Source organism: Phaeodactylum tricornutum, chromosome 20 (assembly GCF_000150955.2).
Source record: "Phaeodactylum tricornutum CCAP 1055/1 chromosome 20, whole genome shotgun sequence".
In the NCBI taxonomy this organism is placed as follows: domain Eukaryota; phylum Bacillariophyta; class Bacillariophyceae; order Surirellales; family Neidiaceae; genus Phaeodactylum; species Phaeodactylum tricornutum.
Genome location: NC_011688.1, coordinates 388,215 through 405,407, shown reverse-complemented (window position 1 = coordinate 405,407; position 17,193 = coordinate 388,215). Strand labels below are relative to the sequence as shown.

The window sequence follows — 17,193 nt, the reverse complement described above, 5'->3', positions numbered from 1 at the left end:
TCGGTAGTTACCAATGCGTCGCGATCGGAGTCGGTTTTGAAAAAGAAACATGTTAGCATTTGCTACCATCGTGTGAGAGAAGCGTGTGCGGCCGACATCATTCGGATTGCCCACGAAAGTACCAAGACGAACTTAGCAGATTTGCTAACGAAGAACTTGGATGGTCATCGGATTCAAGAACTAGTTTCGAGGATCTTGTATTGACTTTATTTGGGTCCCTTGCTTTGGAAGAAGCATCGTACCTCCCACCGTGCGGAATTGCATTACAAGAGTGGGTTTCTGTGAGCGTTATTACAACGTGGATATGATTTTTATATTTGTTTTTAAAGACGGTTGTCGATTTGGTTGTTGATCATGGATTTGGTCGTGATCCCAGGAGCTGGACGGATTGTTTGGTCACCTTATCATTCTGAGTTACGAATAATAATGTGAGGGGACTGAGCAAATCCAGTGGTAGTGGATCTGGTGATGTGACATAGGTAGTATGTCACAGTCCCTATAATTTAACCTTGTCATCACGTCCTGTATGGAATGTACTGTAAATATGGACCTACGTATCCACTCCGGTGAGATTTACACAGTCAAGCCGATCTCTGCCGGCTTTCGCCCCCCTGTTCCGCATGCGTTCCTATCTATGCGAAAAAAGTCGAGACAACCTTTTGTTCTACGGGTTGATCGTCTAGAAAAAGAGGAAATTCACTGATCCGGCCTCGATGAGGCCGAAAAATCACTAATCCGGCCAAAATCAAGATTCCCCATTGCTTTCCTTAGTAGCGATTTTTACGAAGAAATATGGATCTTAAATAATTCAAGTATTTAAAGATATCATTCTCTATTAATTTTTGAGATGCTGGATTGAACACGCTCAAGGATTATTTGAGGCCTGCGATGGAATATGTTCTCCAAAAGACACTTCGTTCGTAGGAGGCATCTTGACTCTGAGAGATGATCCATTGATATTTCTTTACGAAAAGTGGCTTGAGAATGTAAGTTTGAAGTTTACTAACGTGTGTGATCCAATTACTTAAAAAAAAACTCTGTAACTACCTTAGCTATTTTACTAAATCTAGGTTTTGGCCGGATTTCTGATTTTGCGGCCTCATCGAGGCGGGATTAGTGAATTTCCTCTTTAAAAATTAGGGTCCTGACTGACTCTGAACTCCAGAGAGAAACGCCAACACTAGCGCTGTTTTATGCGTTTTGAAATATTGACATACACAGTTAAAAACAATCAGACAACTTCAACTACAAATAGGGAGCCTGGTATCTTTCTATTTTGACGTCTTTTTCACTTCAGACCTAACTGTAAAGAAAAGGCAATAGCGTTGATAGGCCTCCAGTGGAAAAAGGATCAAATAGATATTATCCAAGCTCCAATTACAAAGGATACAAATGACAATCCCTTTTTTATTGTGCTGGAACTACGACCAGGCACTGGTACCAAAGTTGGAGCACGAGGGGAATCATTTGAAGGAGCAATTGTTGGATTGGTAAACGGAACAGTGGTAGGAGATACCATCCCGTTTTGGCAGCTAGCAGATTTATCACCTTCAAGGGGAGTGACCAGAGCCGGAGGATCGGCACTTGAAGGACCGGTGATGGCAAAGTAGCTAATTGGGTTGATTTTGCAAAGGAACACAGCTTCCGCATGATCACCTGTAATGGGTAATATTCCGTTTAAAAGCGAAGTTGCTTTAGAGACAAGCGAGTTCTCAAAAATCTCGGGGATAAAATTATCAGGGGTATTGATTGTGTCTCCTTGGCTGTAGCAAAGCTGAGTTTGAATGTCAAAGCTTTGGAGAACGCTGAGTAGGCTCCCTTGATTGATGACGGCGCACAGCTTATCCGTTTTGTTGGAAGCCAGGCCTTCCACACAAGGATTGGTAACGTTGGTGGCAATTGCTGTTTGATACATTTCAACTAAGTCTTCGTTTAAGATGTCCAGCGCTGGAAACGGCACAACAGCATTAAGCTCGACGCGATCGAACGGCGAAGGATTTGCCATCCACTCGGTAACTGCATCATACTGAGATGCGTTAATGAAGATTTGCCCTGTCCCCGTGTTTGGGTAGCCCGGGCTCTCGATAGAGCCCACAAAGCCAAGATAGGGGACAAAAAGTTGCAGGAGGGCATTGTTTTTGTCTAGACTAAAGCTGCCACTGATGTATGTGTCTGAGGATGAGCAAGAAGGGATGTGAGTTGTCCATATTGCTCTACATTGCTTATCTAGCTCCAAGTCTATTTTTTTTTCTTACCAAAAACAAATCTGAGTTGTATGTTGGTATCTAGGTAGGGAGCACCGGCAAATACATTCAGAATACGATTGTCCAAAGCTTGGAGGGCTTTGGCTGTGGGAATGGACCCAAAAGCGCCATCAGAGGACCCAACCACACTCCAGACGTTGTCTAGCTGTGTGCATCCGTTTGTACTTTGGTTCAAATAGCTCTGTGCTCCAAAATAGGCCTGGGCAGCTGACTGCATGTAAAATTCCGGCAGATAACTGGTCTATGATAACGAAAAGGAAAGAGTATAAGTGCATGTGGCTTTCCAGATATACTTTGTAGTACAGCGTGCAGCCGCACATCATAAGAAACTTACTCGATTGTGAGTAGAAACTGTTTCTCCATAGCCTAGAAAGTCTGGAATCAACGAAACTGCCCCCGAGGAAGACGCCACCAAGCTTTCTAAGAAGTCCGTGATTGCCAAGAAGAATACTTCGGGACCAGTAGCCACCAAGGCTTGTGTCAGATTGGTAGGCAAGATCTCGCTCGGGGAATCTCCATTTTCAAACAATAATCCGTGCATAGCCATAACGCCACGCAGCTTCCCCCTAATTGGCAAACCAGTCTCGCTTTCAAGCGGTAGAAATATGACACTGCTGTGTTGGGCATCAAAGCCAAAAAAACTTTCGTTGCAGTATGTATTGTAAGAGCCAAATCCTTCCGCACTCCTCCAAGATTCAGCTGCGGTCAATATGTTGGTTTCGATGCAAGAACTGCAGATCTTGACGGCTCGTAAATCGTATTTGATTGCCTGATCGATTGCCGCTAACGCTACATCACCGAAAGCCGCCAAATCGCCCACCAATACTGTGCCCAACAACAGAGTGGCAATTTGCTGAATCTCACCCGCTGTAATGGTTGTTATCTGGTCGCCGCAAGCCGGAGACTCTTGCAAAGCTCGACGTCGGCGCTGGTGCTGAGAGGTATCAAAACGGGCGGTTTCCTGGGCAAAGGGATCGCGAAGGAACTCCATCACCGAGAACAACTTTCGGTTGTTCTCGGCCATCGATGCCGCAATAGCGACATTCGAGGAGAGGGCGAAGAAGGACAGGTAGGAGATGATACGAATTATCATGTAGGAGATTTGCCCTTATTGTTGACGGACGCCGACACGAAGGATCGTGAGGGTGTTTTTTTATGCGAAACAAAGCTTTTACTCCCCACCGTAAATGTAAAATAATGTTTCTCCCCTACGACGTATGCAGGAACGACTACAGGAAATTCACAAAATTTGCGACAAGCGATATTCGAAACTGCATGTACATGTGTTTAAGATCAACCGTTGATCATGTACCAGGTATAGGATATCTTTCTCTTAAAGATGGACTCAGAATTCCGAGAATGGGATGTTGTCACAAATATCCCCGTCTGTTAGATACTCTTACATTGATTTATGTTGGTTACTACTTAAAAGTCAAACTGTCAAATTATTTGCTGTTTTCCAAAGTTTTTTGGGGGGAGTTTCACTAAAAGGGGATGGGAAAAGGTGAAAAACTCTCATGAGGGGACAGAACGTGTTCAGTCTAAGTAGCATCATCTGGAGCTCGTATATTATTAAGTATTCATACTGTTTCAAGTAAACGCCAAAAATTTGTCCACGATGCCGACGTTTCCCGCAAAGATCTTTATCGCTGGGTCTCCGATGAGCCGATGAGAGATCTCAGGGCAACACACCTGCCACCGCAAAAGAAACACGTTTGTTTTGGTAGCAAACCTCTTTGGGAACTTCGGACGACGATCTGGAAGGCTGCATGCAATGGCAGCTACTCTAGATTGGTTGGTCCTGGACAGTCGTAACGGAAGCGTTGTCGTCGTCGGGCGTTTCTGTTGGTTCTTGCGTCACCGAGTCTTCGTCGAAGGGTGACGAACGATTTGACTAGGTTTTGGATGGAGGTGGAGTCTTGTTGGTGTCATCATTGTCATCCTTCCCGGTCTTGTACCTGTCCCTGGTCTTGGTACTGTTGGTAGTGTAGTCAGCACCACCGACGCGATCGTACTGGTCTTCGTCGTCAGAAAAGAGTGCGACCACGGCCGTTTTCTTCCAGTCGTGGCACGTCGAACCTTGCGAGGCACCACCTTCCCACTATTGCCTAGTGGTCCCGAGACGCCAGCCGCAGCTGCCCGTTGCTCCATGGCGGCAATGCGGGATGAAACTAGTCCACCGCCCGTCACGCGTTGCACTGTATTGGGAGCCTCCGGATCCTCGAAATCTTCGGTCGGCTCATCGGCACTTGGTCCTCCCGTAAACTTTGTTTTGGCATCTTGAAATCGCAAAAAGGGAGAGTTCGTCGCATACTTGACACTAACACCAGAGCGGAACGGAGTTACTCCACTTTTCTCTCCATCTGCTCGGTATGTCCATGTCGCTGTGGGTCCTACGACGTTCTCATCACTGCTTTCGCTTTCGAATATCTCCATGTCCTCTTCTTCCTCTTCTCGGTCCAGTATGTTGCCGCCGTGGCGTATGGAGACTTCAGGAATAGGGGACACTCGGGGAGTACGTTCTTGCTCTCTTCGCGTACTTGTGCCCATTCCACTCTCCCGTCCAGTCGTATCAGTGAGATCCGAGAGTGCATTAACAATTTGTGGCATTTCAAACTTTTGTGATTCCTTGCTCGCAAACTTTCCTCGCATGGTATCGTCATACGTTGTTATACTGCTATTGCGTTTACCGACGTCACTGCCCTCCTTGGAAGCCTCATCAATGCTCCAAACAGTCTTGCTGTTGGTATGATAGCTACGGTTGCTGCCACTGTCGTCGACAACATTGTGAAGGGGACGAATCGCGACTGGTTTGGTCGAGAGGGAAGATCCAGAAACACGACAGCGGGAATCGAAGGTTGACAAGGCAAAGGAAGAAGCGTGATCACGGTGCATAACTCCCGCTGGTGGAGCCAATCTCATTTGCTCCGAGGATGCCTTGTCTTTCCCCATATAACTGGGAGAGAACAAGAAGGCCGCGTTACCCATAGCCTCCTCTGACAGTATGGGAATAGATCCTTGACTCAGAGGTGTTTCCGTAGTGCACGTTGAAGAGGCCGCCGGACTTTTCAGCCCCGTACTAATCTCGTTTGATCCATTCACTGAAACAACTCCTACAGCCGTGGAGAGCGGGCGCGATCCCGCCTTGGCAGTTCTTAATGTGGTTCGGATCGAAACGCACCTGTGCCGGTTGAAGGTCATGGATCGCATCCATAGAGAAGGCCGTCGCAATTGGATACGTTTGCTGCAGTATGGTGGCAATGTTCTTACCCTGATTCTCCTTTTGGATTTGGGATGTTGTTCCTTTCCGGAAGATCGGTTCAGAGGCGCTCGATTCTCGATTAGAAGCCCGATTGCCGTCTTTCGGAACGGCCGACAGTGGTGGCGCACTCTGACGACGCCGAGTCGGTGCAACCGTTCGCGTCACCATGACGTTACTACGTCGGCCCGGGGGGCCTTTGGAGAGCTGCTTTTCCGTAAGAGCTAGTCTCTGGATGCCCTGTTTTTCCTTTGTACTTTCGCTCTTCCAACCAGCAAGCTGCAACAAGATGGGAATGTTGTTGGGCTGTTTGGCAACACCTGCTGCAGTCGAAGTAGATGCATTTGAGCCGTTGCTGTTCCGTTGCCCTTTGTTGGTTGTCGCGCTGGGTGCTTTCCACCCCGCCAGCTGGAGCAATATGGGCAAGTTCTGGGAAGAAGACGATTGACGGGATTCTTGCGGTTGAACTGTCTTGGCTGGCTTCGGTTGGACTGACTCGACCTTGCCTGATTTCTTGGCTGCAACGGCGTGCGCTGTTTGGATCGGTTCCGTTGATTCCGACGTGCGGGCCACTCGAATGCTGGCGGTACTGGTATGCCCCACCACGGCTTGCGGGACTCCGGAGCGGTTACTCGGGTTGTGGCTTGATCTAGAGGAGCATTTCCCTTTTTTGTCGCCTGCGTCACGGCTCGGGCCTTGGTTTGGGGTGGATCGCTGCCGTAACTTCCCAGATCCTCGGCCCGTTCTGCAAGACTCGGGCGGTGTCGCGTTTGGTGTTTCGGCGTGACGGCGACGCCCTTCAGTTGCTGGTCTATTTGTTACTGGACGTTGGCTTCAATGCTTTCACGGTCCAAACAAGAGAGTGTGGAGGATCGACGCACCGCTATCGGCTGGTCCTGGACCGTCGACGGAGTCGCAACGGAAGCGTTTTCGTCGTTGGGCGTTTCCGCTGGTTCTTGCGATACCGAGTCTTCGTCAAAGGGTGACGACCGATTTGACAGGGTTTGGGATGAAGATGGAGTCTTGTTGGTGTCATTATCGTCGTCTTTCTCGGTCTTGTATTTGTCACTGGTCTCGATGCTCTAGGTGGTGTAGTCATCATCACCGACGCGATCGTACTGGTCTTCGTCGTCGTCGGAAAAGAGTGCGACCACGGGGAACGCCGAACGATCAACGTTCCTCGCACTCGTACGACGGCGCGATTGCTGGAGATCTGTCGACATTGTGGCGGTCGTCGGAGACGCGGAGGAGTCAACGATTCATTCCAAATTACGTTGGGGATTGTACAAATAAAACGGAACCTCGGCATCGACGGGTGCCCGTGAGTGTTCGTCGTGTTTGGGGTGCGTTGTCTCCCTCCACACGGGTGCAAAAGGCGCCGCCGTAATATTCAGCTCGTCGTAAAACGAATCAAAGTTGCGAGACTGCTGATTCTCATCCAACACGCGGACTTGCTGTGGATCAAACTGCATCGGACCAGTACCATCGACTTTGGGGCGTTCCTCGGAGACGCAACGGGAGGTGGACGAAACCCGGCGTAGCGGATCCGTGGTAATCGAGTCTACCGCAACGTGTGGGGGGTGGGATGCCGCCCCGGGACGCCCGTCTTACGGGTGCTGCACGTCGGGAATGACGATGCACATGCCCCGTCGCCCTTCCTGAAAGGAGGAAAGATGGTTTTGCACGACGAGCCTGTTGCTGCAAAGGCTTGCGGCGCGATTCGAACCAAAGTTTGCGTCGGCGGCGTCCTCTTCCATTTGTCCCGCCCTGGAAGTGTTGGCCACCAATCTTAATTGGTGGAAGAAGGCCATTCGAGAGCGTTCTGATCCACCAAGTCTTGCTCGTCGTGGTCCTCGAGAAAGCTGACACTGGTGGTACCGACGTTGCCAAAACCACCGCCGTCAGTATGGCTGTGGCCAAAGTAAAACTGGGAAGGCGCCGACAAACGGGTCCGAAACAAGTATCTACCATACAGATTTGAGGCTTTGGGTTGAGCGGAAGATGATTTGATGGTGGCGATTCGGGACTTGCTGACCACCTTGGAGGCCCTACGCCGGATTTGGAGCGGTGTTTGCGCTCGACCATGAGTATTGCTGTCGCATTAGCATGCGGACAATCCGAGGTGGTGGAAGGCGCAAAACACACAGAATCGGTTGTACGGCAAACCGCATGTCCTTACACCTGTGCCATCAAGGCAGTTTGTAAAGATCGCGCCGAAAGTCATGGCAAAATTCGAGAATAATTTTGTTGATACCTTATGCATCGTGCTAGGGACGGCAGAGATGACAACGTTGTTGACGGCAGCATCTGGTTTGCTCTGTATATAGGAGATGGATACAAACGCAGAGGCTGAAAAAGTTCGAGCTTTGGGCACCGGAATTCGAAAAATAATGTTGTAAGAAAAAGATTTATTACAAGCTATATTGCATACATTTTTGCTTCGTTCTGAGCATATTGTGGTGCCAAAAAGCACAAACTACATTTGAGTGTGAAACTTGTACTTTCCATTGCGTCTCTACATGGTGAGTAACGAAACAGGACGTTGCATGGCAAACTCCATGCATTTGATGTGATGTGCTTGAGCAAATTCTGTAAGCCTACACCCCAATTCAATCCATTTCTTGGACATCTCCCTGCACTCGAAACTTTTTCCAATTATTCATCTGGAGAGACCAACAAGTAGATCAAGGATTGGCTGATGCTGTAGATCTTAAATGACACATAATTCATTTGCTCAGCTGCATTGTTTAGCTGTTTCCTGTAGCTTTCGACAACGGTTGGCATCCGGAACAAATTTTGGTGTTTAGTTTGTATAGGTTGAATACTTAACAACATACGAGCGCCAAATGATGCTACTTAGACTGAACACGTTCTGTGTCTCCTTTGGGAGTTTTTCACCTTTTTCCATCCCCTTTACAGTTAGTGAAACGCCTCTTCTTTTGCTGACTATGTCAAAAGTATGCCTCTTCCGCGCTCTTGCTATTTGTCGTTCTTGTCCTATATGCAATGCAAGAGGAGCTGACTGTCATTGGCCTACTTGAACACAAAACCAAAATAATAACCATTCAACATCAACAAATCAAAACGTGCTCTTGCAGTTAATTACGTTCTACCTCTCACTGCACATGATGCCAGTCACAAATCAAATATAAAGAAATAGGCTTCAATAAGGACAGTAGACACAGCCAATAATCCCATCGTCATAGCGTCAGAACTGGGTATTGGGGAGCTGGTAGGAGAATTGGATACTTTCAAGCAATTTGCCAATTCATCCCCTTCAAGGGGAGTTACCATAGCTGGAGGATCCATGCTCAAAGAAATGTTCATAGCAAAATAGCTAATTGGGTTGATTTTGCATAGGAAAATAGCTTCCAAGTGATCACCTGTAACGGGTAATATTCCGTTTAAAAGCGAGGTTGCTTCAGAAACAAGCATGTTCTCAAAAACCTCGGGGATAAAATTGTCAGGGGTATTGATTGTGTCTCCTTGGCTGTAGCAAAGCTGAGTTTGAATGTCAAAGCTTTGGAGAATGGTGAGTAGGCTCCCTTGATTAAGAACATCACACAATTTGTCAGTTGTGTTGAAGAGCAGGCCTTCCAAGCAAGGATTGGTAATGTTGGTGGCAATTGCCGTTTGGTACATTTCCACTAAGTCCCTGTCTAAGATGTCAAGTGCTGGGAAGGGTACAACAGAGGCAAGTTCCGTTGGTTCAAGAGGAGAAGGATTTGCCATCCACTTGGTAACTGCATCAAGCTGAGAAGCGTCAATGAACTTTTGCCCCGTGCCAGTGTTAAGGTATCCAGGGCTATCAATTGAGCCTGTGAAGCCAAGAAATGGAATGAACAGCTGCAAAAAGAAATTGTCCTTGTCTGGGCTGAAGCTGCCACTGATATAAGTCTCTAATAATGAGATTGAAAAAGTCAGTTGTTTCCGTACTGTGGAAGTTCCAGATCCAATCTATAAATTGTACCTACCAAAAACAAATCTGAGTTGTATGTTGGCATCAAGGTAGGGCGCGCCAGCAAATACATTCAGGATACGGTCGTCCAATGCTTGGAGGGCTTTGGCAGCAAGGATGGATCCAAAACCGCCATCGGAGGACCCGGCAACATTCCACACATTGTCTAGCTGTGTACATCCATTCGTATTTTCGTCCAAAGAGCTTTGTGCGCCAAAATAAGCCTGGGCAGCTGACTGCATGTAAAATTCTGGCACAATAATAGTCTAAGGTGTGTTGAAAAAGGGAATGTGTGAGTATTTGTGGCTTTCCTGGTATGCTCCGTGTCAAAAAATGAGGTGCTACTTCCTCATATGCTTACACGGTTGTGTGTGGAAGCTGACTCGCCGAAGCCTAGAAAGTCTGGGATCAGCGAAACTGCGCCAGAGGACGACGCCATGAGGCTTTCTAAGAAATCAAGGGTTGTAAAAAAGAAGGCCTCGGGACCAGTTGCAGCCAACGACTCTGTCAGATTGGGGGGCAAGATTTCGCTAGGGGATTCTCGATTGACCAGCAAGAGTCCGTGCATGGTCATAAGGCCACGTAGCTTTCCGCTGACAGGCAATCCAGTCACGCTATCAAGCGGTATCAACATCGCGGCACTGTGCTGGGCATCGAACCCGAATATGTTTTCGTTACAGTAACTATTGTAGGATCCGAACCCTTCCGCAGTCCTCCAAGAATCATCCACAGTTGAGTCGTTTGTTTCAATGCAAGAACTGCAGACCTTGACGACTTGCAAATCGTATTTGACCGCCTGATCGATTGCCGCTAAAGCTGTATCACGGAAGGCCGCCAAGCCATCCACCAAAACGGTGTCGAGTAACAAAGCGGCAATTTGACGAATCTCGCCCGCCTATATGGTACTTATCTGGTCGCCGCAAGCCGGAGATCCTTGCAAAGCTCGCCATTGGCGTTGGTGATGGGAGGCATCAAGACGGGCGGTTTCCAGGCCAATAGGATCGCGCAGGAACTCCAACAATGAGGACGACTTTCCGTTCCGCTCGGCCTCCAATGCCGCAGCAAGGATAGTCGAGGAGAGGGCGAAAAACGACAGGAAGGTTACGATGCGGCAAATCATGACAATCAATTTAAGCGTAAAATTTGTGTGTAGATGTAACCGAGATTACGATTGCGGTCGTCTCGTGAGTGGCTAGCGCAAGGCAAAGTTTTCATCAAAGGATATTCCGTTTGACAGGGATGATCGTGAATATTTACTATTCATTATTTGCTTCGCCTTGTCAATCCTGCACAGATGTTGCTATATGTATCCTCGTTTGTTAGAGTGTCCTGAACAGTGAAGAGTACTATTAACATTGGATGTAACCGTTGGCCGAAAAAATTTTTAAATCTTTCCTGTATCAATTTTCAGAGTTCTTCCGAACCGGTGTCAGAAGAACATTTGCTCGACTGGCTATCCTAATGCGAGTTCGGCTTTCCCAACGGGACGATGTCTGTCCTTTGACCACTTTTGCTTCGCGCTAACCGTAGGGTTCTTGTGTCTCGTTTTGCTGTAGAACACTCTGAACCACGAGAAAGCGCAAAACCAATCCGACCATTTCATCAGTCACCACTCATGTCTGTCGAGTATGGTCTTCCTGAGCTATCCTCTTGGTGTAGATAGCTCTTTGTTTTCTCGAAAGACCTGTTTCTGAACAACGCCAGTCGAGAAATTCGAGACGAAGCTGACCTCTTTCATGTCATCCACATACCGCAAGCGCAAAGTTGCCGAGATTCAAGTCGTTTCCCATAAGGAAGGCCCGTTGGTCTGTTCCTTTCCGAACGGATTGCCGGCTTCTTTACTCGCTGATAACGATGCTCCGTCAAACGCCGAACCCGTTAAATTTTTATGGAAGACGTTGCCTTCCAATTCAGCTTCCGTCGCATCAACCGGTACAAAGAACAAACAGAACGTATCCCACTCGGCCGGACGCGTCTTGATCGGTCGCGATCAAGCTTGTTTGTACACATCGCACGCCACGGCCGCAGACATTCAGGCCCGTCGCACGCAGCTGGCGGTGGGCGTATACGATCGAGAGACGGGTACGCTGGCGTTACACCGTACCGCATCGCAGGGACACGTTTACGCCTTGGCCCAGTCAGTCCCATCCTACGACGACAAGGCGGCCAACATTAACGGACGCAATCTGACCGGTGCCGAGCATCGACGAGCTTTGTTTGAGGACTTTGGGTCGTCCAAAAAACGAAAAGTATTGCGATCGCAAGAAGCCAATCGGGTCAACGTGGATGCGGTTGTAGGTGCCGGCTCCGCCATGGTCAATAACTTTCTCAAAGGCGACGGCATGTCGGAATCCAATCGAATCGCCGTTGAGCACGTGGCGTCCCAAAAGAATGGCAACGCCGAGGAGAAACAGACGGAGTCTGCCGTGGACGTGGCGACTCGCGAATGGCGCAAGTCCTTCTTACCACCCTTCGATGGAGAAGCCAGCAAGCCCGAATTGGTGTACGACCTCAAAGCCATGGTGGGGGAGGACGCTTGGTTCTACGTTACGAGAGTGGTCAATGCTTGTTTGGAAAAGGAAGAGGTCGCGGAAGCCATTTTGGAAGGCAAACGCGCCGGACCGGGCGATAACGCGGAAGAAGACGCTAACGCGTCCTGGAAGGCCAAGCAAGCCTCGGATTGGAACGATTCGCTCAAACTTCTGATACACAAGCACGCCGATAAAGGCGACCGCATGAGCCGGGCACTCAAAGCTGCAATGCTGTGCAACTACTGGACAACTCTGTACGGTAAACTCTCAAAACGCCGTTTCATTCCCCCTTCGGATGAAGGTCGATCCCGATTTTTCGGTGTCCCTATCGAAATTGCGTCCCGCTGGTTGGAATTGTTCGCCACGTCCATGACAAGCGAGGACGGCAAGCCGGGCTATGTCGTGTCGAAGGCCCACAGAGACAAGTGCGCAGTCCACGTTCTCATACTGTATGTGATTGCGGACGGCAACAAAACCATGAAGGCCGAGAATATCAAACCTTTGTCAGACGATCTGAAGATGGACATCAAGGACGCCTCGCATTTGTTGCGACAGGCAGGGTTCACGGTCAACCGGAAAGCGGGGTCAGGCAAAACCAACGTGACGCTCAAGGTACCACTCTCGTTTCCCGCACCCAAGCGTGGCGGCGCTCCTCGGTAGTCCTGATTTCGAGTACACGCTCAGGTTCTGTCCATACTGAGTGACGAATGGTCTAAAAATCCCTGTTCTCTACCAAAAAGCCAGCACTCGTAGTTAAAGTAGTAGGCTAACTGAAATCGCTACCTGCTGTTACTTGTCAAAAAGCTTTTTACGATTCGTTATTACTGTTCCCTACACTACCCCGACGATCCCGGCTGGCGGGTGATCCCATGCCGGCTCCCATATAGTTGAACCGCGCCTGGTCCTTGTCGGTCTTGCCGCCCTCGTGCCGGCCCGGCGGCGGTCCGTAGTGATGATAGTAGGGTGGCGGAGGCATGTGGGGGTGCGGTGGATACATGTACGGGGGAGGAGGGTGCTGTTGGCCGGTCATATCGCCTTCTTTGCCCGGTTGTGCAGGCGGTGCCGAGTGGGGTGGCGGCGGTGGGTACTGATAGGCGTATGGATAATGAGGAGGCGGAGGGGCGTGGTGCGAAGCGGTAGCTTGATTGTAGGGTCCCGCTGGCCACGCGGGTTGCTGTGGCTGCTGTGTGGGCATGGTGCCCATTTGCTGCATCATTTGTACTTGTTGGACGGCTGCTTGTATGAGTTTCTGATCAAAGAGGCAAACGCAAGGGCGGTGTGAGTGACGCAAAACTTAAAGGGAAATCTCGGTTCGGTATACGGTGGTGCCCAACTCACATCCTTGCCGTGTTGTTGAAATTTTCGCTGAATCGTCGAGTACCAGTGATTCTTAACGTCATTGTCGGATCGACCGGGGAGGTTTTTGGCAATGTTGGCCCACCGGTTTCCGTGGTGTTCGTGCATGGCGATGAGTATGGCTTCTTCGTCATCGGTCCATTCACCCTTTTTGAGCTCGGGATCCAAGTGATTGACAAAGCGCTCGCGACACTGTTTGCCTTGGCGCCCGGGCAGAAAGGCCGCAATTTTGGCCCACTTGCGTCCGTACATGGCCCTTTTTTCGCGGAGAATAATGTCTTCTTCCATGGTCCATGATCCTTTGCCTTTAATGACCGGTGGATTGGTGACGCCTTGCCATTTGGTGAGGCAGTCGATGGCGTTGTGTCCGTTAAAGTTGGCGGCAACTTCGTTCCATCGCGGCGCCGTGTCCTTGTACTGATCGACCAGGCGTTTGAGGAGTTCAATTTCGGACGCGGTCCAGTTCCCTTCCGGGTCGTCCTGGGGGGAGGACGAATCATCGTCTTCCTGGGACGGCACCTGCGGTTGTCGGGTCTGGTTGGTGTGTTGTTTTTTCTGAAGTACCAGGTCCCGGAACAAACACTGTACGGCACTTTTTCCCGGAACGGACTGTGCAATGGTTTCCCAATCTTCTTCTTCTTCGTCGTCGTCATTGTTGTTGTCACGCTGTGCTTGTTCGCGTTGGACGGCCTTGCGCAAGGCCTCGTCCTGTTCCGTCGTCCAGGCTTTTTTGTTCAGCGCCGCTCGTTTCGGTGCCTTGGCACTACTGGCGTCGTCACTCACACTTTCGTCGTCATTGTCGTCTCCACGTGAACGTCGGCGATTGGGCATCCTGTAACCAAGCGATCCTGCGAGTGTTACCCAGCGAACGTGTTGTGTGTGTGTGTGTGAGAGGAGCGTAAAGTGTGAGTGTGATGAATCTACGGCAGCAACGAACAATAACCACGCCAGTCCCACAACAACTATTCCACAACGAAGCGTCCGGTTGGGTGGACTGAATTAGCACAAAAGAGAGACCAACGACGTACCGGGCGGATTGTCGGCAGCGGGGCGATGCCGAAACACTTCCGGCAAATACTCCTGTGGCGGGTACGTTGTGGGGGATGCGGACGAACGGTGTATCGACCACTCGTTCCGTTTCGTCACTGACTTTTCGACGGACCGTGTGTTGCCAATCGACGTGCCAAGGGCGTGTGCATGCGTCCGGAGAGACGGGGGGGACCGGCGTACGGGTGAATGTGTAACGGGGATGGTGGATGGGTACGTACCTACCACGTGCGGGATTCCTTCAGTGCGAAGCACGCGATACGAGTTCGGGACGACACACGGCTCGCGTGAGAGACGAAACTGTCGGAGCGCCCAAGGCGTGCGATACGGTTCGATGGAGACGAAGGGGGAACCGGCTCGTCCCTTGGTCGGTTGGTATCGGCAGTCTCGCGAGAGAGCAAGAGAGATATGGGAAGGACAAGATTTTGTGTGCGCACACCGGAACGGTGCTCTCTACTAGTAGCATATCGTACGACCGGTACAACCGGCACCGTTAGAATGGCGCTGCCCTTTGTTCCTTGCCCACCGCGAAAACGCTCCGGCCCACACTACTTGCGTGCGTTGGTCAACAGTTGCGAACGTTGAACAGCCGTGGAAAGACTTCGTACGACTGCTGTAGAAGTGTACGCCCGTCCTTGCGCGCCAGCAAAGCGTGGGGACCACCCTAGCAATAGCACGTATTGAGACGGTCGATCGCGCGGACCCGACGACCGACTCCCCGAACGACGGATTCGACTTAGAACGAGCAATCGTGGAAAACGCTCGAAATTGGAAACTTTCCAAGACTTAGGACCAGTGTGACGAAGGGCTGTAGTAGGGCACGTGTGGCTCGATCCACCCGGAAACTCCCGTTGGATGGTCCGTCCGGTGGACCGTTCTTCCGTACGATTCGTGAGTCATGCCGGGGTGTTCCGACTCGTACTTCGCGGAGCTTCCGTCCGCTTCGTCCCGTGTGGTTTTGGTGTTGTCGTGTCCCCGACCGGTACACGCCGTGATCCCGCACTCGACCCCACCCCGACTCGACTCGACCTCCACCATGGGCATACTCCTCTGTCTACCACCATCGCACTCCAATCCATATCAATGTCGATACATCACAATTAGATACACAGACAGACGTATCTTTCTACTTAAAATCGTCACGTTCCTTTCGCCGCTCGTGCAATTGTTCCCAACAAAACCCTTTGTGGGAGACGACGAAGAACGTGGTACCCCATGTCCACCGCCGTCGCCATGAATACCTCGCACGACGCTACTGGTTCGAGCACCGGCAAGTACTACGCTTCTAAAATTGCGGAATTGCGTGAGGTACGTGTGTCTGTAGACCGATAGACAGGTATACAGATAGATAGACAGGTACTTGGGAATGTCGGTACTGCCACTTGATTCACCGTCCCGTCCGCATTCGTCGACCGCACCCCGTCCCGTGCGTACCATTCCTCACCGGTCTTGTTGCTTTCTTTCGCACACACACACACACATATATATATATTCACGATTATATACACCTAGACGGTACAAGAACGGAGTGCCGACTTGTTGCGTCTCCAAGCGCGTCGTAACGAAATCAACGCACACGTCCGGATGCTCCGGGAGGAACTCTACCATTTGCAGGAGCCGGGATCGTACGTGGGGGAAGTCGTGAAACCCATGGGACTCAACAAGATCCTCGTCAAGATCAATCCGGAAGGCAAGTACATTGTTGATTTGGACAAGGACATTGACATACAAAGCTGTCAGCCCAATACGCGCGTCGCCTTGCGCAACGACTCCTATACCCTGCACAAGATTCTGCCCACCAAGGTGGATCCCCTCGTCTCGCTGATGAAAGTGGAAGCCGTGCCGGATTCGACCTACGATATGATTGGTGGCCTCGAAAAGCAAGTCATGGAAATTAAGGAAGTCATCGAGTTGCCGATCAAGCATCCGGAGCTTTTTGAATCGCTCGGCGTGGCCCAACCGAAAGGCGTCCTGTTGTACGGCCCTCCCGGAACGGGCAAGACGCTGTTGGCCAGAGCCGTCGCGCACCACACCGACTGTACCTTTATTCGCGTCAGTGGAGCCGAACTCGTGCAAAAGTACATTGGAGAAGGCTCCCGGATGGTGCGTGAACTCTTCGTCATGGCCCGCGAAGCCGCACCCTCCATCATTTTTATGGACGAAATCGACAGCATCGGGCAATCGCGTGGGGGCAGCGGGGGCGGAGATTCCGAAGTCCAACGAACCATGCTGGAACTCCTCAACCAGTTGGACGGATTCGAACCCGCCCAAAACATCAAAGTCATTATGGCCACCAACCGCATCGATATTCTCGACGCCGCACTGCTACGCCCCGGCCGTATCGACCGCAAAATAGAATTCCCCAACCCCAATACGGAAAATCGCATGGCGATTATCAAAATTCACTCGCGTAAAATGAATCTCTTGCGGAATTTGGATCTGTACAGCATTGCGGATAAAATGGCCAACGCGAGTGGCGCCGAGTGCAAGGCCGTCTGCACCGAAGCCGGGATGTTTGCCCTCCGTGAACGACGGGTGCACGTGACCCAGGAAGACTTTGAAATGGCCGTCGCCAAGGTTATGAAGAAAGACAGTGATACCAATATTTCTCTACAGCGGTTGTGGAAGTAAACCCCGGCCGTCAATGAGCCAAGGCGGTGGACGGGAACGTCCATTCGACTGTTTCTACTCTATAGAATACGTTCGTGAAGCCTTGCGTAGGTCTATCCGGGATAGGTATTTGGGAAGGTTGGCAGGTAGTAGTGGTAGGTCACAGTC

General features: G+C 50.4%; 2 protein-coding genes across 2 annotated transcripts; one reads left to right on the top strand and one right to left on the bottom strand.

Moving 5' to 3' along the window:
• Positions 1-13,362: 13,362 nt before the first annotated feature.
• Positions 13,363-13,671, bottom strand: PHATRDRAFT_15516 (predicted protein; the record flags this gene model as incomplete). The annotated part of the gene is made up of 1 exon (XM_002183566.1): positions 13,363-13,671. A coding segment is annotated over one exon (309 nt), but the record flags the coding sequence as incomplete, so codon positions are not given.
• Positions 13,672-15,472: 1,801 nt separating this feature from the next.
• On the top strand, positions 15,473-17,131 carry PHATRDRAFT_30067 (predicted protein). Its single transcript, XM_002183702.1, has 2 exons — positions 15,473-15,723; positions 15,928-17,131. The coding sequence occupies exons 1-2, from the start codon at positions 15,631-15,633 to the stop codon at positions 17,044-17,046; spliced, it is 1,212 nt and encodes a 403-aa protein (XP_002183738.1). The 5' UTR covers positions 15,473-15,630; the 3' UTR covers positions 17,047-17,131.
• The last annotated feature ends 62 nt before the right edge of the window (positions 17,132-17,193 follow it).